Source organism: Typha angustifolia, chromosome 9, assembly GCF_048772165.1.
Source record: "Typha angustifolia cultivar Huaian chromosome 9, ASM4877216v1, whole genome shotgun sequence".
Lineage (NCBI taxonomy): Eukaryota > Viridiplantae > Streptophyta > Magnoliopsida > Poales > Typhaceae > Typha > Typha angustifolia.
This window is the reverse complement of record NC_133247.1, coordinates 4,512,584-4,536,421: the sequence shown is the minus strand read 5'-3', so window position 1 is coordinate 4,536,421 and position 23,838 is coordinate 4,512,584. Positions and strand designations below refer to the sequence as shown.

Here is a 23,838-nt window from a genome sequence, read left to right as displayed (position 1 = left end):
TCAATAATTAAATAATTTTTTTATCTTTTTTATATCTAATTAAGTTTATTTTTTAAAAAATTAAAACTAAAAAATGAGACTAACTAATTCAATGCGAAACTTAGTCTTAACCCAAACAAGCCAATAGTCTAGCTATTCCAGATTATGATTATACTTATTACTAATGGACCGATCCGCCTACCACATCTTGTACTATAATTATCTAATCTACCTATATATATATTTCGACTTTGTCTAATGGAATGTCGATGGGAAGACTCCTCAGAGGTCCGACGTAGGTTGGCACGGGCGAGGCGAGTAAATTGGTGCGAAAATTCGAGCTCCGGTTTAGTTTGAGTATTAGGCTCAATTCGTCGCCACCGCTTCTTTCTCGGTCGCACTCGCATCACTCTCGCTTCTTCTTGTTTCACGATGTAACTCCTCTTTCTTTTACTAGTAGCGGTGTAATATACTCTTCTTCTAATCGCTCTCCAGGCTTTTCCAATTTGTTTTGCTGCCTGATTTGAGGTTGTTGTTGTTGTTGTTGGACATATCTCGTTAATTGAATGTCGACTATGGAACTTTATGGTGTTGATTTTTGCTGATCCTTTATTTTTTTTCCTCCTCCTCGAGCGATGCTTCATTTCATCGGTTAATTTCTTAGCAAGGCCGATCTTTCGCTACGAAGATGTAATTTCTGCGGCGTGATATGAGGTTCTTATTTGTTCATCTTGAGAAATTCTGGATTTTTGTTAACATTTTTATTTCCTTCCTCTATTGTAAGACTTCATGGGTGCTTGTTTGAGTTGCATTATACTGTACTATTAAGAATAATCTTGTGTTTGATTTAGTATAAAATAATCGTTTTCGTTTTGCCTAGGTTTTCTCCTTTCGGATCTTAAGCAAGAAGCTGCAAGTTTCCAGAAAGATGGAGGAGGAGGTAGGGATTTGGTTCTTAATCTTGTGATAAGCTCGAATGTTCTGTTACTAGTGTTGATTAAATGAACTAGAGATATATGCTATATTTGCTGCAGGATGGATATAATGTCAAGTTAAATGTGTATGATATTAGCCAATGGTTTGCCCGTTAGCTTTCAACAACATTACTTGGGAAAGCCCTTTAAGCCATATGGTAAGTGTATGAGCTCGCATTTCGTTTATTAGGTATGGGCAGCCAATCTTAGAGGGAGTAGTCTCCATGAGCTTAGGCTTGTAAAACTGGGAGGTATGAGCATAATTTAGCATCTAGGGCAGCAAAAGGAAAAGAAAAAATGAACTCATTTTGATCTTCCATGTTGAGGACCATAGTCATTAGAAGGATAAGTTCTAGTATAGTCATCTGGTCGCAGGAAATTACTCCTCTTGATGATTGTCATTATACTACATGACTCCTAGTTATGCCCAAACAATCTCAATCAATTTTGCTTGAGTTATCTTTCATGGGTGCTAATTTTAATCTCAAATGTTATAGAATTTTCTACCTATAGCTTTCTTTCTTTGTTTATATATTCCTATAAAAGATGCAAAACACTATGTTAAGCTTGAGGTTGTTTGTCTTCATGAAAATTGAAGCTCGGCAAAACTTCAAGTCAACGCATAAGGTTGGCTCAACCCCTAGACAACCTAGGTGGTCGCCTAGGGCTCTGGTCCTAACATCTGACTAAGCTTGTTTAAATATGGCCACTTAATATTAAAAGAATAGCTCCATCATAATAAAGCCAACTAAAAATCTCATCTATATCATTTTCTTCTGATTTACTAGGGCCCCTAATAAAATTATATTGCATAAAACCAAAACACAAATGTAAATATTGATTTTATTGTTACTACTAAAAGGGTCTCATTTACCGTTATGATATGTCATGCACCATGTCTGCTAGCTGTCATATGTAACTGTCAGAATGAGATTTATTTATACTCTGAAGCACCAAAATAATGTAGAGATTTGTGAAAGATGACACAGTTGTGGGGTTTTAAATTGATCTTTGCTGCTCTGCTGTCCTGATTATGCAGGAAAATAAGATTAAAAGAACTCAAAGGACTCATCTATCATACAGGATATCACTAATTTCACTTGTAGGTAGAATTCCTTTAGTTTAGCTCTGTGAATTGTCATTAACTGCTATTAGCTTTACTCTTGATATTCAATTTCTCAATAACATGGAAATCGTCCTCAAATTCTTTCCACACGAGTTGTAAGCCATTAGGCATATAAGTGACAAGGCTACTCTTTCTCCTCTCCTAGTATTGCAGGTTTATTTGTAAATTGGTGCAATCGCAGATAACCCTTAGGAGGGATTGCTTGTCTTTAGTAGCTACACAAGGTAAGATCGAGGATGTTTGACTGCCTATCTTGACTTCTCATGGATTTAGTGGCCTTTTGTATGTACTGTAATTGGATTATGACAAAGATCTTTTCGTGAAGGAGCTCTTTGTGAATGTTGACACTCTACACTATAATTGTTCCAAGTCACCAATTATATCAATCAATGCTTCCATTTGTTGTAGTAAGTTTAAGGCCCAGAGTTATGCATCAACACGTATTTATTAGCTGATATGATCACAAAGTGTCTCTCTTCTGTATAATGTCACAGGCAAACTGGTGTGGTAGTTTATGGAACTGAGTACTATTTCAGGGCAGGCATCCAACAAGATCCTGCAGGAAGGACACCTTATGGAGCTCCAATTCGAGTTGTAGACATCGGGGTGACTCATGTTCCTAAGGATGTCTCTGAGGAGTACCTGCAGAGATCAGTCCATGTTACACACCTGAGACCTACAATCTCCTCAGTCACAACTGCAACAACTTCAGTAATGAGATTGCTCAGTTTCTGGTTGGCACGACAATCCCAAATGACATCCTTGAGCTTCCCAGTGAAGTGATGAATAGCGCTATAGCGCAGTGGGCGCATTGATACGTAAGATATCATATTTCCATCTCAGTGTTTTATCTAATAGCTGTATACAAATGATTAGACTTTCACTTCTTCTGATAATTCTATCTATTCTATCTTTTTATGTCTAGTGCCTATGATTCAGAGGCTGGATACAACAATGAGATCTGGTGCTGTACCTCAAGCTCCTTAATTCATACTAATTTCCTCAGTTACCCCTCAACCTCAACCCAAGAACAATGTGCCTAGATTGACTAATGGCAATGCTTCTGTCAAAACTGATGCCCAACAATCCGGGAGCTCCCATGCTGCAGCTGCATGGAGCCGAGGTTCAATTCTGCCTGCTGTGGAACCTGCAGCAAATGTAGAAGTAGAGAAAGCCCAAACACTGGATCACCTTGCAGTGACTCGGAGCCGAGTGCAGGAAGAGATCACCCAAGAATTTGCCGGAAACGCAGCTAGCCAGTGAGGCTGCTGCCGTCTCCACAAGGAGAGTGATGGAGAGGCATGGGCGGTTGAATGCCCCCATGCAACAGGGCTAGGCATATAGGCAACAAATAGAGATTGGCTACTGTTGGGTTTGACCTAACTAACAGGTTGCTATCCTACTGTAATTCTGTAAGAATTCCTTCAAAAGGTTTGGCGCAATGCTATACAAGCTGTTCTTAGTGAATGCTGATGTTTAGTATCTACAATTGGAAACATTAATTCTTTGGTCAACCAGCTTTCAAGTTCTTTGGTCAAACTTAGGTTCTGAGTCAGAAGAAATGATATTGATTCTTAATAATGCTGTACAAACTCCCTGTTTGATACCCTAACAAAGATGGCTTATGTACAAGTATAGTTTAAAACCACCAAATAACTAAACAACCACAAAATACAATCTTGACGATTAATCCAAGACAAACGACGAATATAAATTTTACTACATCTTCTTTCAACCATCTCGGTCGCCGCCGCCAACCTCATTGGGGATATAAAATGCTGCACAAATGTATCATAATTAAGTTCATGACTTGCTAAATCATGCACAGAATACACAATTAATGCTTAATTGTGTATTAAATCGCACAGAGAGAGAGAGAGAGAGAGAGAGAGAGAGAGGTTACGAGGTTTTCTCATGCATTCAAAGAAGCAGGGCATGGCACAAACGGGCTTGAATGCAATGCACATATGCATGCATTCATCAAAGCATTAGCCGTGAAGAGATGGAGCAATTAGAAGCACTAAGTATAATACAATCCTCACATTATTCTTCATGCTTGCCATTTTTATTCTCTCTCTCTCCCTAACACTTTATTTCTCTCTCTCTAACCCAACTGTATTTAATATTAGATTTTCTACCCCATACCCTTCTAAAATATCTTATTTTCGTGAATACCGCTCTTATATATGTTCTTCATGCATAATTAATTATACTTTTTACATGGATATTCTTCATCCATAATTAATTATATAAAATTTTATCAAATTAATTGTAAAAGGATAAAAATATATTTTATTACTTTTAGAAAAATATTCATGCAAATAATTTTTTAAAGAGGTATGTATAGATGCGAACAAACCCTTAGATTAACGAATTTTAGTCATAAAATTATTACATTTTGTTTTTCTTGGTAAGTATTGAGTTCTTTAATTATCAATCAGTAAGTATATTGTTCATCTCCGGTGTTATAAGACTAATGAGTTCTTTAATTACCAACGGTGGTTTCTATCTCTAATAATCTAGCCAAAGATTTGAGGACCACTGGGTTTTAGATGATAATATCTATGGATAGCAATGGAATGAGAATTAGATCTTAATATCTCCGTCTTTTATTACTTGCATCTTGACTCGGAGAATAGTGATTTCAAGATCTTCATGATTCGTTATGCATTAAAATTGTGTTAAGACTGGACCGATATGTGGATGGGTTAGTTATTTAGACTGAAGGGAGATTTTAATAGTGGCGAATGGAAGGAGAAGATAATATATGGACGAGAATATTGGCGAATAGAGATGGGAATAGGATGAAGGAAAAAAAGAGGTCGCTCCTAAAAGTATTAGGGCTGCAACAGATAGAAGGAAGGTCTAACCAATGGATGCTAGGGGACGACGTGAAGTTAGGGCAAGAAGGAAGGAGAGAAAGAGAGATAGAGAGAGATAGAAGAAGAAAATATGATTTCATAATATAACTCAATTAGGGTGCAGTTCACAATACTTAGAGGCTACTTTTAAACTCAAATAATAAAAATAAAACCATAAAAATAAAGTGTTTTCACCGTGGTGCGTTCGAATACGCCCGAGGCCGTTCGAACGTAGATTTTCTATTCTTTGCTATTGCAAACGTGTGTAGGTGTTCGAACGGGCTGAAGGCCGTTCGAACACATAATTCTCGTTCTCTGTATTTGTAAACACTTGCAGGCGTTCGCACAGTGTATTTGAATACGGTCCCCTGTGTTCGAACGCTCTGGATAAATACTTTATTTTTTTTCCAAAATAAATTTATTTCATTTGATACAGTCTGATCCAACTCAAGTTGTATCAAATTGAAACAATACGATATAGGGATTGTATTATAAAACCATAATAGTAGGATAATTAAAGCGCATTAATTAAGACACAACAAAGTACAATAATATTAAATGGCCATTCCAAGTTACAAACTCCATTTCATCCATCAGTCCATCAAACAGATACATTTTATTATTTTTTTTAAGCATCAGTTTTAATTGCCGATTGAATTGATCACAGAGAGCACCGTAAACATCCGCCGGCAAATCGCAAAGTCTTCATCAGTCGTTCAGGCCGATCACCGGCACGAGAAGTTTCCTGCCCTTGCCGATCTTTGGCTTATGTGCTGCGAAAGCAAGAGAATTAATATGATATATATATATATATATATATAACTTCTATCCATCTAATTAATATATAATAAAGGATTATAACAACAAAGTTTTTAACTAGAGAGAGAGAGAGAGAGAGAGAGAGAGAGAGAGAGAGAGAGTATTACTGCAGTTGACTCGGCAGACGAGGGAATCGCAGACTAACGTTGAGGAGCAGTTTCCACTGCATTTCATCATGCAGCTCGCATGAAGCGATGGAGCCATGAGAAGCAGTAAGCAAAACACAAGCATCACATCACTCCTCTTGCTTGCCATGATCTCTCTCTCTCTCTCTCTCTCGCTCTTTCTCTCCTTATCTTTTCTTACTTTGCTTGTGTTCGGGGGCAAAAGTGAAGGAAGGAGACGTGCTACTTATAAGGGTGGGAAACCAGAAATTTAAACTTATTTAGTTGTAGTTAGTTTGGCTTTGTAGGGTTTCTTAGTTGAGGTTTGTTGCGCGTTTTTTATTTGTTGTTGTTGTTGTTGTTGTTGAGGAAAGATATCTTTATATAGATTAACATCAAAGGATAGATATGCATTGCAGTTTCTTATTTTTAGGTTAAATTTGTTCTTTCCTTGAGGACATCTTTACTATATGTAGAAATCATTTGGTTTCTTCTTCTTCTTCGACCCTCTCTCCTCTCCTCTCCTCTAGCTACTTTGGTTGGAAGGAGAGAGGCTTCTCCGCCTCCCTAGTGAGGTCGTCTTTGTTTTAATTTTCTAATTATCTTATTTCCTCTCTCCTTATTTTTCTCCTCCATCATTTTTTTAATCCTCTTTTTCTCTTGCCCTAACTTCTTTCTTCTCATTCCTCTCCTCTTGACTCTGTACTTGACTGTCTACTCGACTCACGGTTGTGGGTCTTGACGTTGCGCGATCCAAATAATCGGGTCAATTAAAATATGTTCTGAAATAAGGGGTAATTAAGATGCAGATAAACAAGTAAATAACATAGCAAGCTGTTTGATGGGCCAAAAGCTCTTCAAGAAAGGCAATACCACATAATTAATAAGACACACACACACGCAAGAGGGTCATAGAGACTATAGCTCCGTCAAAACCACTTGAAGACCCGACACACATAAACATATGACACAAAGCAATGATATCTTATAAAAAAAACAAGTACAAAAAGGGAAAAGAGAAGAACATCTGAGATGACCACGACAATGACAGCCATAGCAACGACCGCCTGGGATCCCGACGACAATGGACATTGTTGAGGTGTTGGATATTGGAGTCGAGGTAGCTGATGCAAGAGGACTGGATGAGTGGGGAGGTCAGCAAAGAGTTTGAGGACAGAAGAGGTGAGTCGAATTGAATCCATAGGCGAAGTAGCATTGGCGAATGACAAGACTAAAGATCGATGCGGTGAAAAAGAAAGTAATAAATGGATACAATAAAAGATGAGAAATGAAATGTTAATAAACAAGATTTTGCTTTGGAACTATAAAATTTTGATTAGAACAGGTCACGACACAGTCCAGTGGTTAAATCCTTCTACTCCAACATAAATTTTATGCTCAATTCTCCTTGAACAAAGATACTAGATTGGACTGGCTTTTCCAAATGCCCACCACTAGCCTGCCCCCTTTCTGGATCTTAATTCGTCGCATCATTTGGGTCGTTGATATTTAGTTAAAAAAAAGAATGTTATAGAACACCTATATACAAAAGATTTTGGCTCATTGTGATCGTTTCTTAGAATAATTAGTCTAGTTATCCATAACTAGCTTATTACGTAACTATAACTAATCTATGAGCTTGTGATCTATCAAAAATAAAAAAAAGCTTAATTAGTGTAGTTAGCAACTTAGCATAAGATGTCATGATATCTAGGGTGATCACTTGATCTACTCCAAATGAAATGGGGTCATAAGGCCAACTTAGAGCCCAATTAATCTCCACGACTTTGATAGCCACACAAAGGCCTGCTTTAATATATTTAAAAACGTGAATAATATATGGTTCTTGCAATCAAGAATAAGATTCTAAACATAAATTAACAAACACTTGCATAATCTTATGGTTGATATTTCTGAACATATTTTGGAATATTTTATGCGTGGAGGAGGAGAAGTGTTATCACTCACGTCCATTTTGTTGCTTAAAAAATAAACTTCTACTTGTTGTGTGGCATCCAAACAAAAGCAAGAATCAGCTTCCATTTCAACCCAAAAAGAAAGGAAAAAGAATCACCAATAAGAGACGAATGGTGTCTTTATCTGATAAGAAGTTGACTCTTTATCCTCTGGTACTTATTCCCCACTACAAAAGAATAAGCCCAATGTTCACCAATTTATTGGAGAATCTATCCAAAATGCTACTGTAAGCATTCCTCCTTTCTTTCAAATGACCAAATTGGACACTTGAAGGACTAAAAATAGGTGTTTCTTTCTTCTTGTTTTGCATGCCTACCTCTTTTAAAATATCTTACTTGTTTGTATATCTTTTGATATTTACATGTATATCCTTTAAAAGTTAATATACACATCTTAAATATAAATTAATTATATCCATAACTTTGTTTACATTATATTCTTTGATTTTAAAGCATAATAATTATCTTAAATAAATGTATGCAAAATCATACGTTGGATTGTGAATAAGTATGTTTAGTATAATGGAAATCTTATCTAGTACGTGTGCATAATTTTATCACGCCCCCTAACTATAATAAAATTTTGTCATAACTTAACTATCACATAATTTATTTTATACAAAATTTAATTAAATTATATAAATAAGTATTTAGTTGTAAAATATATTTAAGAAAGACATAATTCATGAATAATTACCTTTTATACAAGAACCAAACCCCGCCTTTAAATCTACCTTACTATCAAATTTTCATTATATTGAATGTAAAATGATATAAATATTCATGTTCTTATTTACATATATTGAGTATTATAATCTGAACTTATAATTATTGACGATTAACTTGAAAGGTAACCACGCTAAGCATAAAATTTAGAAGCGTATATATGTAAATAAAGACCTTTGGCACATACAAAAGCCCCTTAAAAATATGAATCTTTAGAACAGAATGTAGTGAGAAGCTACACTTCTTCAAAGGTCATTAATGTAATCTCAATCCTTAAGCAGATAAGGACACTGTCCCATTAGTACATAACGTATCAAGGTATAGTGAATAAAAGAAAGGAAGTGATAGAAGAAACGAAAAAAACAAGTAGGGCAACTGGAAGTAGCTCACCTTCTTATCCTACAATCATGACAAGCTCATTCTAGTTGTATATATAACTCCTCATAAACCTACTGACCACCATAAAATATAGCATCAAAACAAGAGTATGTCTCACAACCAAATGTACAAATCTCCTACAATATTTTCTCGCATAATGGAGCCAGCACCGCCGCAAGTGATACGTGTCGACCGGAGGCCGGCGATGGAGAAGAAGCTGGAGACGATCGTAGAGGAATCCAACGACCCTCGTAGTCTCAAGGGGAACAACCATAGAGCACCGGGGCAACCAGCAAGTCATGAGATAGCTCGACGTCCATCTAAGATAGCAAACTAATATTATGATCCCTTCTATATCAAATGTCAGTTTATTATCTGAGCTATAAGATATAATAATATGCTCAACTTTTTATAATGTTATGTTTATCCTTAACTTCGCTTTTCATTGATCGACGATTGATCTTGAAGGGTGATGATATGAAATTTACCATATATCATATACTGCTATATATACTATATTGTTGGACTCTGGTAATTAGAATGAGTATAATCTAAATCTCTTAGATCTCTTAACGAGGATTTATCGGATAGGATAAGTCTTTGAACTCAAGCTCATCATCTATACTTCGATGTTGCTATGTGAACTAACTTTGCTGCAATTAAATAAGCACATTTTTCTGCAGTGTTTGTGGTACATTACATTAGCTTTCATCCAACTATAGATATGTACAAGTCCATGAATGTTAGTAGTGAGAAGTCTCAATCGTTATGACTCGTGAGCATCAATTTATTGGCGTATGTACTTGCTAGTTAATATGTACCTTTTCTTTCCTTTCTTTGTGTATGACAATAAAAAATAATACATAAAACAGAAGCTACTGTTTCATATTAGATCTTTCATTGTGTAAGTCTACTATTATCCATCCTCAATTTAAAGAGGCTTATATTGAATGAGTGTAATTTAAATCTCAACGATATTAATCTAACTAATAACATCATTAAATTTTTATTATCTTTTAAAAAAATTTACTACTGCCCACTATTTATTGTCTATTTTAATACAAGTCTATAAATGGTCCTAATAGCTAGGTAAAACATTCGAAATGTCTTTTTAGTTCGCTATTACTTGATTTTTAGTTGTTAAAAATATAGCACGAATAATTTTAGATGTTCAAAACTGTCACAAAATATAATTATACATGAGATGAGCAATAGTTTTTTAAATATAGATATCTAAAATATCGTAATATAAAGCTTACTCGGAGTATTAAGGTCAATTTACATATAGAGTTACTTTAATATTTATATAATTATTATCTATTAAGAGGATCGTCAATGTGTTTTTTATTTTTATTTTTACAGTAAATATAAAGAATAAGAGTCAATTGATAAATACTGATACGATAGAGAGTGTATAATAAAAACAAAGAAACAAAATATAATATATTTAGATAAATCACTCAAAAGTAGTTTACATTCAAAAGTATGGGATATGATTAAGAGAGTTAGTTTACACTCAAAAGTATGGGATATGATTAAGAGAGTTAGTTTACATTCACAGGCTAACACATTTATAAAGAGGTCTTGAAATCTTGTGATTAAAAAGATATCATAAATATGAAATATTAAGTAATTTAGATAACAATACTTTTGGATTCATTGATCTTATGAGATTACATATCGAACATTTAATTTAGTAGTCTATTAATTATGAAACGGTAGGATGTGGTTGGGTATAATAAAAGGAGAAGGGCTTATTTGTGATAGTAATATAGTCAAAGGTGTTATTTATACTTTTTCTCTATTTATCGTGCAAAATAAAACCATCTAAGTTGAGTTCTACTGTGGTTGCTTTCGCATAATTCTTTTTGTATCGCTATCGTAAGTACATAACATCGAACGATGCATTTATATATGGATAGTTAGCGAGCAAATTCTTTTAAATTCTATGTGCTCTTGCTCCGGCTCTAGCTCTGGCTCAGGCTTAGGCTCAGGTTAAATATTACGAAGGGCCTTCACCCAGTATCTTGGACAATGTCCTCTCACGTTGATGATTATAAAATTTTGAGTTCTTGTTAATATATTTTTTTAACATATCTATCGTGAAGTTAATAAATTTTCATATAGGTTAGCTAACTTAGGTAGGCTTATTGACTATGGATGTACCTCCGAGGCCGGTATTTTCCTCGCTAGATGAATGATTTGCAAGATTACAAATATAGACCGAAAATAAATATTACTCGCAAATTTTAGCTATTTTAGTTTTGCAATGTGTTGTGTTTGTACAATTTTTTTTTTCATTTAACATGTGATTATAAAATATAGACGATATTTGCAAACAATATAAATTTCCATCTATTGATTATAAATGAAATTAATACGCACGGACTCAACTAGCTCGAGCTAGTTTAATAAACGGGTCAAGTTTAAGTAATCTCGGTATCAGTGGAGCTTGAGTCCGAAGACTGACTCAACTTAACTAAGCTCAATCGAGCTAAGCTCATTTAAGTGACAACTGTAGCTTTCACCGCTCACAGGTAAGTTTCTTTTAAAAGGTAACTCTTTCACATCCTCAATAACATATGAAACTACTCCACTTCAGTTTGAGGAATATTAATTGATCCATTTTGAACGTGGCAGCTCTGACTTCATGTTTTCTATCATGAGAGTGACATTTCAACTGTGGCAAATCCCATTTACAATTTACATGTCGGTAAATTTAGGTATATATATATATATATAGAGAGAGAGAGAGAGAGAGAGAGAGAGAGAGAGAGAGAGAGAGTCAAAACGTAAAGTAATAGTAACTGAAGAAAATGACTGTAAATTGTAAGGATCTCTTGATTTGTATTCCTTAAATAAGGCAACCAAATTGACCACTAGACACACCTAGATCTTAGGATATATACCTTAGTTTATTTTTAATTTTTTGGCCAAAATAGAGAGAAAATGCACTCAAAGTCAGTGAATGAGATAAAATGCTCGGAAGAGAGAAGCAATATTAGATGCTGTGAGGCCTTATTATTGGACTCAAATGAGGTTTTAATGCTATATGTTAGTAATAGTCACCTTTGCAAATGTTTAAGCTTAGATTGCTTTTGGAGAGTCAAAAGGTAATCGAGAAGTCACTTTCGATAAAGTAGCGCTTGACGAAACTGCGAGTTTTGTGTTTATTCTATCCAAAAATTAAAGTGTTGTGTGGAGGTAGATAGTTTTTATTCGATAACTATTAGTCACACATGTAACATATGCAAAAACCCGAAAGTGACGGCAGAGTAAGTAATTAGGACGGGAATATACATCAAGAGGTAGGAGAATGTTGCAGCGAATTTAGATTAAGACGTCGTTAACTAAGCTCGATCTACCTAACGAAGCCTCTTGATAGTTGTTAGTATCACTCACTATCTCTCTCTCTCTCTCTCTCTCTCTCTCTCTCTCTCTCTCTCACACACACACACACACACAATTCACCAGCTTTATGATTCCCCCGGACAAAACCCCCCCACTTAATTAATGCCAAGCAGCGAAGGTCGTTGGGATTGATAAATAGCTCATGATGCATTCAAGGACCCATCTTTTCCATCTACTCCTCTCCATTAATTCCTCTATATATCTATCTATCTATCACAACGAGTCCCCTCCTCATGTATATCGTTCCACTTCCACTCTCCACCTATATAGTAATCGAAAGACTTACACTAATATTATTATATATTATTACAAGTTACCGCTTCTTCCCACTTTGGATTCTCAATCCAAAATGGAGTTTCTGGTAGTATCAACCGTAGGTCTCCTCCTCTCCTCCCTCTTCCTCCTACTAAAACTCGTCACAACCCGAGCGAGGAACCAATGCTGTTACCTCATCGACTACGTCTGCTTCAAGCCGGCCGAGGACCGGAAGCTCCCGACGGAGCGGTGCGGTGAGATCATCCAGCGGAACGTGAACCTTGGCGTGGAGGAGCACAAGTTCCTCCTCAAGGTCATCGTCAGCTCCGGGATCGGGGAGTCGACGTACGGGCCCCGCAATATTATTGCGGGGACCCCGTCGTCGCCGAACCTCTCCGCTGACGGCATTGTGGAGATGGACGAGTGCTTCATCGCGGTGCTGGACGCGCTTTTCAAGCAGACGGGCGTTGAGCCGCCCGCGGTGGACATACTGGTCGTGAACGTGTCCATGTTCTCGCCGGCGCCGTCGCTTTCGGCGAGGGTCATGAACCGGTACAAGATGCGGGAGGATGTCATCGTGTACAATCTCTCCGGGATGGGGTGCAGCGCGAGCCTTATATCCGTAGATCTCGTCAGGAACTTGTTCAAATGCCATGCCAAGAAGCTGGCGTTGGTGGTGACGTCGGAGTCGATCGCACCGAACTGGTACGCCGGTAACAAACGGTCGATGATGCTCGCCAACTGCCTCTTCCGGTCCGGCGGCTGCGCTTTCTTCCTCTCCAACGACCCGAAGCTCAAACCCCGCGCGAAGCTACGCCTGAAGCACCTCGTCCGCACCCACCTCGGCGCCAACGACGACGCCTACGAATGCGCCGTGCAGAAGGAGGACGAGAACGGGCTCCCAGGATTCTTCCTGGGCCGTGAGCTGCCGAAGGCGGCGGCGGTCGCCTTCTTCGAGAACCTCCGCGTCCTAGCCCCGCGAGTCCTGCCCGCGTGGGAGCTCCTGCGGTACACCGTATCGACCTTCATCCCACGGCGGAAGGACTCCAAGGCCGGCGCCGGGATCAACATAAAAACTGGCGTCGAGCACTTCTGCGTCCACACCGGTGGCTCGGCCGTGATCGACGGGGTCGGTAGGGGCCTCGGGCTCGGGGAATTCGAGCTCGAACCAGCGAGGATGACGCTCCACCGGTTCGGCAACACGTCAGCGAGCAGCGTGTGGTACGTCTTGAGCTACTTGGAGGCGAAGAAGAGGTTGAGGAAGGGGGAGAGGGTGCTCATGATCACCTTCGGCGCCGGCTTCAAATGCAACAGTTGCCTTTGGGTGGCGGAGAGAGACTTAGTTGACGGCGGCGCATGGGAGGATTGCATCGAGGGATACCCTCCTAAGATCCTGGTCAACCCTTTCATGGAGAAGTACGGTTTCGTTAACGAGTTGTCATAGCAATCCAACAAAGAGGAGGTAAACTAACCCATCTCCACCTCCTCTACTACTACTACGTACTACTACTACTCCTACTACTACTACTACCACTACTCCTACTACTACTACTTTGTATTCCTTTTTTTTTTTTAATTGTCTTTTGCTTTAGAGGGTTTCTTTTTTGGTTGGTTTGTTGTCAATTAATGAGCTGAGATTGGCTTCTTTTGTTGGTTTCTTTTGCTGACTGCCATCAAGAAGTGGATACTTAGTGTGGCAGCAAATTAAATTGGCACATGGAAGTCCGATGAGTTGAGTAGTACTCGTGGGAGCCATAAAGTTGCCTTTAGTGGCCAACCAGTGGATGAAAGCTTGCAAGTAACAGGAGGGAGTTAGAGGTACTAGTTGCACGGTGGTGGGTCTGCATTATTATTGATTAATTAGTTCAATTACTATTGGCTTTGGAAAATTCCTTTCCAGTGTTTCTCGATCTGCTCTTGTATTAACTTCTTTTTAATTCTTCCAGAGAAATTACTCATTGTGGTTTCATTTTTATGATAGAGATTCATATGGTTTGCACAATTGCAGACAATAATGTAGCAAACCATAGGGATCTCCATGAGAAAAATAAAAATAACATTGAGTAATTGTCTTCTTCTTCTTCTTCTCCCATTTTTTTGACAGAATCTACTTTCTCTGAATAGGTAAATAGTAATCGTGCTCAGGAAATTCAAGTGCTTGCACAGCATTAATACTTACAAAAATTCTAGAGGCCATTTATGAGAAAACAGTGGACTCCTGCTAGTCCAACAATGAAGCATATATATATATATATATATATATATATATATATATATATATATATATATGTTAATGTGGTCCATATTAGTTTTGTTGCTTAGCAGGTCCAGCAGCTGAGACTGTTTATTTCATTTCCTATGGCCTTTGTGGATCTTGATTTAATCCTACTAATTCTGTTGCTGAGGTTTTTTTTATCTGAACTTCTTCTTAAATTTATCCTCATACCAAAATAACATCTCGAATGACAGAAGAGGCATTGTCTTTTTGTCCCTTTTCATAAAATATTAGTGACTCATTTATAAATCACATTCAACTATTCAAGGAATGAAAGAGAAGAAAAGGAATTTTCAAATATTTTTACAATTAGAAACTGCAGCGATCTCTTAATATATATATATAATTTCAACATGGTATCAGAGCAGCCTCGTAAAAACTCACTATGATATCATGCCAACATACGATTATATATTATTCTTCTCATGAATTGCTGGAGCTACTCTAATTATATATTCAGTATACCCCGTTATCTACCCAATATGGTACTAAAAGGCTCCCTCCCCCTTAGAAGATCCATTTAGGAGCTATTACATGCCACTAAGCGTTTGTCCCATCTTTGCAGAAGGTAAGATATTGAAAATTACCAGGACAGCATTTTTCTTATTGCTCTTTTAAAGCACTTATGACTAAATTGTATACCACATTCAATAAATGCAAACTATATTAAGTTAACATACCAAGCATATTAAAATAAGAGAATATATTTCATTCGAGGTTTTTATACAAACCGACTATAAGATCATATCACTGTATGAAACACATTATTTTCCTAGACAAACTGGCATAATTAGGCCAATTGTATGACAGTTGTACTTTTGTGATCTATCCAGTAGGGGGGGGGGGGGGGGGGGGGGGGGGGTAAAACCCACAGCAATCTCAGAACTCTATCCCGCCAACTCAAATTTGGTGATGACTCAGAAGACAAAACATTTACTTGCTAAGTTCAATCAATGTGGGCATCGAGGTAGGCAGTGGTGACAACATGGCCATTTGCTCGTTGGCATTAAATCTCTTGAAGAGTGCACATCAGATCTCATCTGCAGTGTAAAGCAACTTGAACAGGCTGCATTATTATATGCTTGATCTTCATTTCACAGGTTGGATCACGATAGGGAAATCAAATCATAACCAAACTAAGAGACACAATAAGCCAGAACCCAGCTCACAGCTTAAAAAGCTTAAGCATAACGCTCATGGATCCATGATATGCCTCACATGTATGATGTAAACTTCCAACATAATAGTTCAAGAGAACAGTAGATAAGGTGCAGGATCACTCTTCAAAACAGTGTATAATATCTATCTCATCATAGTGACTAGTGGAACTGTATAGTATCATATGTTTCAGAAAATGATCTGCCTCCATTTTCAGCCTTCAATGTTAATGAATGTTAAAGTGACAATGCTTGTAAATAGCTAGAATCAATTTAGCCTTTATGAGCGCAAAGTTCCTGGCCCACAATTGAATGGCATAGATGGTCAGTGGTTGTTTCAATGTCTTGTTGGATCCACCAGTCCGCAATCTTCTTTATTTCCTCCAGTTGAATTGCTGGCTGGCGGATATAATTGGCGAGCTCTTTTTCTACATACTGTGAATGATCTGCAGCTGAAGAAAATTCATTACCCATATGACTCATATATTGACTCGAGCATATTTTATGCGGGCGCAGAACATGGAAACACTCCCTCATAGCATGGTTTGAATTTTGACCATGTAATATTTCATTCCCCCTACTGTGCATATTTCTTCATGCATATTGTGTCTAAACACATCTCATCTTATTAAAAACTTTATGCCATATGACTGATACTTCACTGTCATTTTAATGAGATAGGTAGATAGGGTGACATTGCTTTAATGATTAATTTGATACTGTAATCTTTGATACTGTAATATAAAAGTCTGTTAAATTTGTTAATCTTTTAATACATATTTCTCTACTAATGAATAATTCTTAGTTCTTATAATCTTCTAATACATAGTTTAGTATATACTTTTTAGTTCCTATAGCTTAATGAATAATTCTTAGTTCTTATAACTTGATGTATACTTCTTAGTTTTTATAATTTGATGTATACTTCTTAGTTTTTATAGCTTGATATATACTTTTTAGTTTTTATAGCTTGATATATACTTTTTAGTTCTTTGAAGAATACTTCTTAATTCTTATAGCTTGATGTATGTGCATTTTACATTATTAGATTGCAAACTTTTGTTTTAGATGTATCAACAATTATATATTATTCATTTATTTCACCGTGTCTGTGTTTTGTTCTTTAAATTTGCCGTGTTACCGTGTCCGTGCTTCATAGACATAAGCTCTTACCTACATGCAGAGTAGTGAGACAAGTCCAGTATGAGATCAGTCATCTCTGCTGCTACTAAACTCGGCAAAACATGAGTTTGGGCAAAGAGGCACGAGACATCTATGACATACCTTGCGGATATCTTCAGTGCACCGATATCAAGGCTATCCAAGTCCTGCAGGAAAAAAAAATGTAGAATTTTATCTTCTGAAGGTTCCAGCAGAAGTTCTGACCAATAGAGCTGGAGACCACAAGATGGTGTCTGCAGCAGATACTCCAGTACAACAAATCACACCTTAGATGCCAATCTTTGAGGATTTAATTCATCATTAAGTAAAGAAAAAAAAATTATTGCTTAAGTATCATGGTTCAAAGATCTAAACAAAATGGGATTGCAGAAAGGGAGAACTAAAATTAAATACATGCATATATACAAAAAGAAGATGAATTCAGTTAAATTCTTTGAATCATAAAAGTTTTCCGCTTACAAAGTATTTCAAAAGGAACTCAAGTTCCATTACAATGTAAAGAAGAGCAAAAATGACATGACACATTGAAGCTAAGAAGATTTACCTGACGCCTTGAAGATGAACAAAGTCACACTGCATAGCCATCAACAGCCAACAGACTTCTTCTAGTCAAATCACTCTCTTAAGTGCTGTATCTATCTGGCAAAAAATACTCTGAACCTTCTCAAAGGCCACTACAGATACTGCAAATTGTGGGGCCGCATTCAGACATCTACAGAAGGTGGCTCATATGCAAACCATATAATTTCATACTAGCGAACATGGAAAGTAAATCTGATTCAATTAGAGAGAAAGTTGGAAGGTATATATTTGTGCCTATGTATGGTTATCATTTAGGTATGGTACGAGGTCAAGTAATTTAATCAGAAAAGCGATCATATCAGAGCTCAATTAAATCCGACCATCTGTAAGCAAGTAGGCTCAACATTGTGCAGCAAAGGGATAAAAAATGCACAGTGCATAGACAACAATTTAGAATAGTGCTAGATGCAGTAATTCTTGGAAATTGTAGAATTCAATGATTGCACATGATTTGCTTCTTTTGAGAATGCTTTCTATGCAATAGTTCTTCTAGAGAAACTTAAACTCCAAAAACTAGAACACACACACACACTCACACTCACACACGCAGACATGCGCGCGCACGCGCACACACACACACAGAACAAACTGTACAAGCAATCTGATCTGTGAACCATGTCTATGAAAAAAAACTACATTGGCTTCCATGACACAGATATTCCGTCTCAATTAAATGGAGACAGAGAAATGACCACGAAATCAGGAACAATAAAACATTTCTACTTCTCCTGCATATATGAGAACAAACAAAGAACTTACAATAAATGTGACACAAGTTTCAGATGCGCAATGTGCATTTTTTTTGAGAATGCCCTAGCAGATGACAACGGCCACACTGAACAACTCTCTTAGGTCGTTTTAAACTTTCCATGCGGAGAACCTTCTTTTTCGGGCGACCAGGTGGCCTTCGAGTTGTAGGTGGGCGTATAATTATATCTGCTTTTCCACCTCCACCTTCTGTCCCAACAGCTGATTCCTTCCAAAGATTTCTATCTGGAATGGAATATATTGTCAGTGAATAAGCTTCTCGATACTTCCTGACATTGAAACACTCTTGTGCATAAAGATGAGCATCTTCACCACAAGACAAAAGTGCAGCAGCTGCATGTGCACATGGAATACCATAAATTTGCCACCGACGACATGAGCAGCACTGTGCTTGTATATCAACAATATTAGTTCTCTCAGATGATACAATCTCAAATTCCACTTTATTTGCACGAAGGACTTGATAACAGTGTGAATCAGCAATAGCTTCTGAAATGAGCTTCTCAGCAGAGGGAACAAGAACAGAGGTCCATGACAAACTCGTATTGTATCTTTCATTGAACCAGTAAGTTAACTGATGCCGGATATGTTCCATCATTTGCACTATAGGAAGCTCATGGGCATCGAGGGCCCAGTTATACAATACCTCTGTAATTCCTAAACTAAAGTGGCCATATCGAACCCCTTCAAAGTATGCAACTGCCCAGAGGTTGGGTGGAAAGAGCTGAAACCACGGCATGACATCTTGAACCTCCATCATCTCAGCCACTTTAGCCTCAAATTCAGCTGCCGTCAGAGCATACACAGCACTCCAGAAGAGGTTTACTAGCTTTGAGTTCTTGAACTCGTCGCGGAAGCTCTCGCTCACATAACGCATGCAGAATCCATGAAAAGCACTAGGAAAATGGGTTTCAACTGCTTCCACGATTCCTTTTTGTCTTTCCGACAATATGGTCAACACAGGCATCTTGTCAGTGTTGACTCCAAGCAGTTTCCGCAGTTCTGATAGGAACCACATCCAATTGTCATCACTTTCACAATCCACAATGCCAAATGCCAATGGGAATAATGTGCCATCAGCATCAACAGCTGACGCACAAAGCAAAGTTCCAAGATATTTTCCTTTAAGGTGTGCTCTGTCAAGTTCCAAAAGAGGCCTGCAAGCATGAAGAAAACCATAGATTGATGCACGGTAGGAAATAAATAGGCGACAGAAGCAGTTTTCTGGCCCAGAAGCATAAACTAATGCAACACTCCCAGGGTTTGTTTTCCTAATTTGCTCACAGTATGCCGGAAGGAGGCGATAACCCTCCTCAAGAGTACCATGTACTGCAGCCATACTTCGTTCTTTCCCTCGCCACGCTTGCATATAGGACACTGCAATCCCATGTTGTTCACGTATGTCTTGCAATATCTCCTTTGGCTTATACTGTGGATTATCTCTCAGTCGGTCCTCCACAGACCGAGCAACCCACCCAACTGTAGCTTGCTGGTGATGATGATTACGAACTCCCTCACATGTATGCTCCCCATGCAAAGTCCTAACTGAAAAGGTTGGGACACCAGGACATTTTGCCACATGAATTCGCCATGGGCAGCCCTCCTTCGAGCACTTCGCTATAAACCGGCTGCGATCAGACTTCACAATCCGAAGCTCAAAATGTAAAGCAATTGCAATATCCTTAAGAGTCCTTCTGCAGGTTTCCACATCAGAAAATTCCTGGCCAATGACAAGGGAATGGTCTGAAACAACAAGATTATGTTCCGGAAGAGCTAAAGAATGGGAATCCATGGAACAGCTGTAGATATGCTTATTACTTTCGCTTCTTACAGTGAGACAAGGAAAAATCAAATCTAGAGACTTGCAGTTCTGACAGAAAATTGCAGTTGTAATTGCTTGCTAGCATCTGTGCATAAATTCAAATCAATTACAAGTACTATTACTTGTACTCATATCATCTCTATGTGAAGCTCCTCCTGCATAAATTGGCAAAAGATTAGCAACAAGGGAAAAATGACGCATTAAGCCAGTTACCACGTTCATTATCTATCCATCAAAACCAAATTACCTCGGACTACTACTGATTTTGCTCACTATATCCAGCTTGGTTTTGGAAATACCAAAGAAAAAAAAAATCAACTTCTTACATCAAGAAAAATATTTACGGCAGGAAACCTAATTAGAAAAATTACACGGGAGAATGGAAGAACTCAACTGAGCTCAGCCTCAAGCCAACCCACAGCTAAAATTCCACCTATGAATAAATATATCCTTCTATGAAAAACTTTTTCGAATCCGAAATCCCGTCAGAGGGTCAGATGAGCAAGAACCCAACATAACAATCATCCACGAAAAAAAAAGAAGAAATAATAAGAACAAACTACAAATATTTCTACAGAATGAATCCTACAACGCCAGGAACTCGCGAATACCTCTTATTGGCCTGATTGATGAACAGAACCGCAGCCAACTTGGATCTTTCGAGGAATCTAACGCTAATTGTGGAAGGCCAACAAAACCTATTGAAACAGACGATGTGATCCTCCGATTGGTACGCCTCGTCGAGAGTTTGGTGCCGCCGATGAGCTCGTCCAAGAGGGGGAAGCGCGAACTGGAAAAGGGCGAGAATGGTGCCGAATAGGGTGGGTCATGGACGTCATCTTATTTACAGGAATACCCTTGTATCCAGAATTTATTTAGATTTACCAAGGGTTCGGGTTAATCTTTCCTTCTGCCCGGATCCGGACTCACCGGTAAGGTCCATAGCAAATCGGGTAAGAGTGGAAGATACTTTGTCCCGACCCATTTACATTTAAAGAATAACAAACGAACCAAAAATATCAAAGCGGTTTCGAATAAAACCTACTGTGAGTCCGGATTCCGGATCTCGGATAACATCCTACCCGGATTGACTTCTATTCATCGGTATCTCGATTCTTTTGGGGTCGGAAACCGAAGGGGAAGAGACAGCGTCGAGAAATGATAGGGCTTCACCTTTCTCTCTCCTTCGCGTCTCCCGCCGTAAAAACTAGCCGTTGCCCCTCCACCTTCTTACTCTCATCTCCATCTCCGAGATCTCTCGCCGCGTCCGACCTCAAACCGAGAAGCCTCGGGAGATGTAGTCGAAGGAATGGAGTTCAGTGTAGCAGCGGCAGCGCAACACCAGGCCCTGGTTCGAGTAAATCTCTCTCCTCGTCCTTCTCCTTGTGCTTCTTATCATGTCTCTGTTGCCATAGTCGCAATTTCGTATTTGGTTGTCTGAAGTTAGTTAAGATTACAGCATGTTAAAAGATTTAAAAGAAAACCATGGCATGTATATCAGTATATGGATGAATGCAACAAGCAGCCTCAATGACAATTTTAGATGAAAGAAACGTTGAATTGTGTAAATGTGCATCATATTGTTAAGAGTTTATTCTTGAAATGCCAATTCCAAGTCTCAAATTGTCAGAGTGTATTATGCATCATCCTGATAACAATGTAACCATGTTAGATCTAGAGGGAAGTAATGGAAATAGAGCAAAAGAGAATATGTGCACACATGATTTACATGGTTGGGCAATTGCTTACATCCTCGGGAGAGATAGAGCTGTCAGTTTCACCTATTCTCAAAAAAGGAAGATGAGCCACTAGGGATGTGTTTTGGCTTACCCAAGGTTGATGTTCATATGAGGAATGTGAACTTGTACTTGCAGCAACTAAACAGAGGAATTGACATTTAATTCAAAATGAAAGGAAATTGCCTTATAGGACGGCTTTTGATGTGTAATTTTTGTAACATAACATGTACAAAACCATTAATTGATATCTGATTTTTGTAACTTTGTTGTGTATGTAGTTTCTGTTTCATTGATGAGATTTCCTACAAAAATTTTAGGCACCCTCAGCAAACCAATTCACTTTTGCTTGTGTATGAAATTATCAAGCAATATACCTTCATCTAACTGAACAGATTCATGTAGCGCAATATATTGTATAACTGTGAATTACATCTTGCTCCCAGTATTTAGATTGTTTTGATCTCAAAGTTGATATTTTTTAAAGCTCGTCATTTGTTTCATATTGGTTAGGTGAAAATGAGAGTAAAGCTGTTTTGGATGCATTCTTTTTGGGAAAAGCTCTTGCAGAAGCACTCAATGAGCGAATCGAATCTACAGTAGGAGAAATTTTAAGTGTGGTTGGTCAGTGGCAAGCCGAACAGCAAAAGCAAGTTCAAGATTTTGAGGTAAGAGTAAAAAAGTGATTATACAGTGGATCTTTAAACAAAATGAGGAAGTAACAAGGACAACTCTTTTTGTATGGCTCTTTCTAATTTGTGCCTCAAAAGACAAATTTTGAAACAAGCCCATACAGCAAACGTTGTCATCTTCCATATTATCTAGAATCTTTTGTTCTGTTAATTTTGGTTTTGTCTGTGTGTGGATTTTCCTGAGCTATCCAAACTGTTTCAACAAATGGATTGTAAATGCAGGAGGAAGTAATCCAGAGAGCCAAAAAGGCCAAGGAGAGAGCTGCACTGGAGGTTGTGGACGAAAGAGATGTCTTCTCAACATCTTTGAAGGGATCTTCAAGCACTACAACAACTACTATTTCAACTCCATCTCCTGGTCCTGTGATTGATGACCCTTTCCAAGAGGCGCTGAGAGATTAGCTTGGTCATGTATCTACAGCGGCACAGACCTAAATATAAATTAATATAATTATGTTGTGATGTTCTATATAAAGCTAGTGCTTCTTTAGATTTGTAATCAGGAGCATTATGTCACAAATTTCGCAGGACTTTTCAGAAAAAGATAGTGAATACAGAGTACTCTGCCGGTGAATTTATACACTATTGGTGCATGCTTAGACAGAATAAATTGAGATGCTAGATATTTTCTGTATCTTTGCCATTCCTGTTCAGATCCCTCATGTGAGTGGAGATCATGCTATAACGTGTGTGTGTATATATATATATATTTGTATGTGGGATTTAAAGTGGCACTGTGGAAGTGGTAAGCAGTAGTATATCTGGCTTGGTGGAGGATTTACACATTTGCATATCTCGTCAAGTGACAGGTAACTATATGGTAAATCTTCTCAAGTGGAACAAGATAAAACTCGACAGACAGTTTCTTCACTCTTCATACACTGTTGGATATGTTAGGAAATACTTCTACTTCACTGGCAGATCAGGCTGTTTAGATGCTGAAGGACAACTCAAGAACAAGGTCCCTCCCATCCTCCTGCTCCTCCTAAATTCAATTCGTGATTACTTTCTTTGT

The 23,838-nt window shown here is 37.9% G+C and overlaps 3 protein-coding genes and 1 pseudogene across 13 annotated transcripts; 3 read left to right on the top strand and 1 right to left on the bottom strand.

Annotated features, from left to right (window-relative positions):
- The first annotated feature begins 768 nt into the window (after positions 1 to 768).
- Positions 769 to 3,586, top strand: LOC140766840 (uncharacterized; annotated as a pseudogene).
- An 8,968-nt stretch (positions 3,587 to 12,554) lies between these two features.
- On the top strand, positions 12,555 to 14,676 carry LOC140766560 (3-ketoacyl-CoA synthase 12-like). 2 transcript variants are annotated; one of them, XM_073105965.1, is made up of 2 exons: positions 12,555 to 14,071; positions 14,291 to 14,676. In XM_073105965.1, the coding sequence occupies exon 1, from the start codon at positions 12,704 to 12,706 to the stop codon at positions 14,051 to 14,053; it is 1,350 nt and encodes a 449-aa protein (XP_072962066.1). In that variant the 5' UTR covers positions 12,555 to 12,703; the 3' UTR covers positions 14,054 to 14,071; positions 14,291 to 14,676. The 2 variants fall into 2 exon arrangements, with proteins under 2 accessions (XP_072962066.1, XP_072962067.1); XM_073105966.1 differs by having other exon boundaries at positions 14,288 to 14,676.
- A 1,059-nt stretch (positions 14,677 to 15,735) lies between these two features.
- LOC140766966 (uncharacterized) lies at positions 15,736 to 21,223 on the bottom strand. Of its 9 annotated transcripts, none has more exons than XR_012105522.1 (5): positions 21,007 to 21,223; positions 20,790 to 20,828; positions 18,565 to 20,550; positions 17,768 to 17,906; positions 15,736 to 17,369 (listed from the first exon to the last, which is right to left on the bottom strand). XR_012105522.1 is itself a non-coding variant. In XM_073106691.1 (3 exons), exon 2 carries the CDS (start codon positions 20,363 to 20,365, stop codon positions 18,584 to 18,586), a length of 1,782 nt encoding a protein of 593 aa, XP_072962792.1. In that variant the 5' UTR covers positions 20,366 to 20,550; positions 21,007 to 21,223; the 3' UTR covers positions 17,409 to 17,906; positions 18,565 to 18,583. The 9 variants fall into 9 exon arrangements, 2 of the variants coding, with proteins under 2 accessions (XP_072962792.1, XP_072962790.1); XR_012105518.1 differs by lacking the exon at positions 20,790 to 20,828 and having other exon boundaries at positions 15,736 to 16,493; positions 17,215 to 17,369; XR_012105519.1 differs by lacking the exon at positions 20,790 to 20,828 and having other exon boundaries at positions 15,736 to 16,487; positions 17,215 to 17,369.
- A 277-nt stretch (positions 21,224 to 21,500) lies between these two features.
- Positions 21,501 to 23,433, top strand: LOC140767190 (uncharacterized). 2 transcript variants are annotated; one of them, XM_073107018.1, is made up of 3 exons: positions 21,501 to 21,746; positions 22,645 to 22,799; positions 23,046 to 23,433. In XM_073107018.1, the coding sequence occupies exons 1-3, from the start codon at positions 21,554 to 21,556 to the stop codon at positions 23,223 to 23,225; spliced, it is 528 nt and encodes a 175-aa protein (XP_072963119.1). In that variant the 5' UTR covers positions 21,501 to 21,553; the 3' UTR covers positions 23,226 to 23,433. The 2 variants fall into 2 exon arrangements, with proteins under 2 accessions (XP_072963119.1, XP_072963118.1); XM_073107017.1 differs by having other exon boundaries at positions 21,505 to 21,752.
- Positions 23,434 to 23,838: the final 405 nt, after the last annotated feature.

Excerpts from the sequence above, each read along its gene's own strand:
- LOC140767190 (XM_073107017.1), top strand. The coding sequence starts at position 21,554 with ATGATAGGGCTTCACCTTTCTCTCTCCTTCGCGTCTCCCGCCGTAAAA. Across the intron at positions 21,753-22,644 it reads AACACCAGGCCCTGGTTCGA|GTGAAAATGAGAGTAAAGCT; the intron begins GTAAATCTCTCT and ends CATATTGGTTAG. Across the intron at positions 22,800-23,045 it reads AGCAAGTTCAAGATTTTGAG|GAGGAAGTAATCCAGAGAGC; the intron begins GTAAGAGTAAAA and ends TTGTAAATGCAG.
- LOC140766560 (XM_073105965.1), top strand. The coding sequence starts at position 12,704 with ATGGAGTTTCTGGTAGTATCAACCGTAGGTCTCCTCCTCTCCTCCCTC.
- LOC140766966 (XM_073106691.1), bottom strand. The coding sequence starts at position 20,365 with ATGGATTCCCATTCTTTAGCTCTTCCGGAACATAATCTTGTTGTTTCA.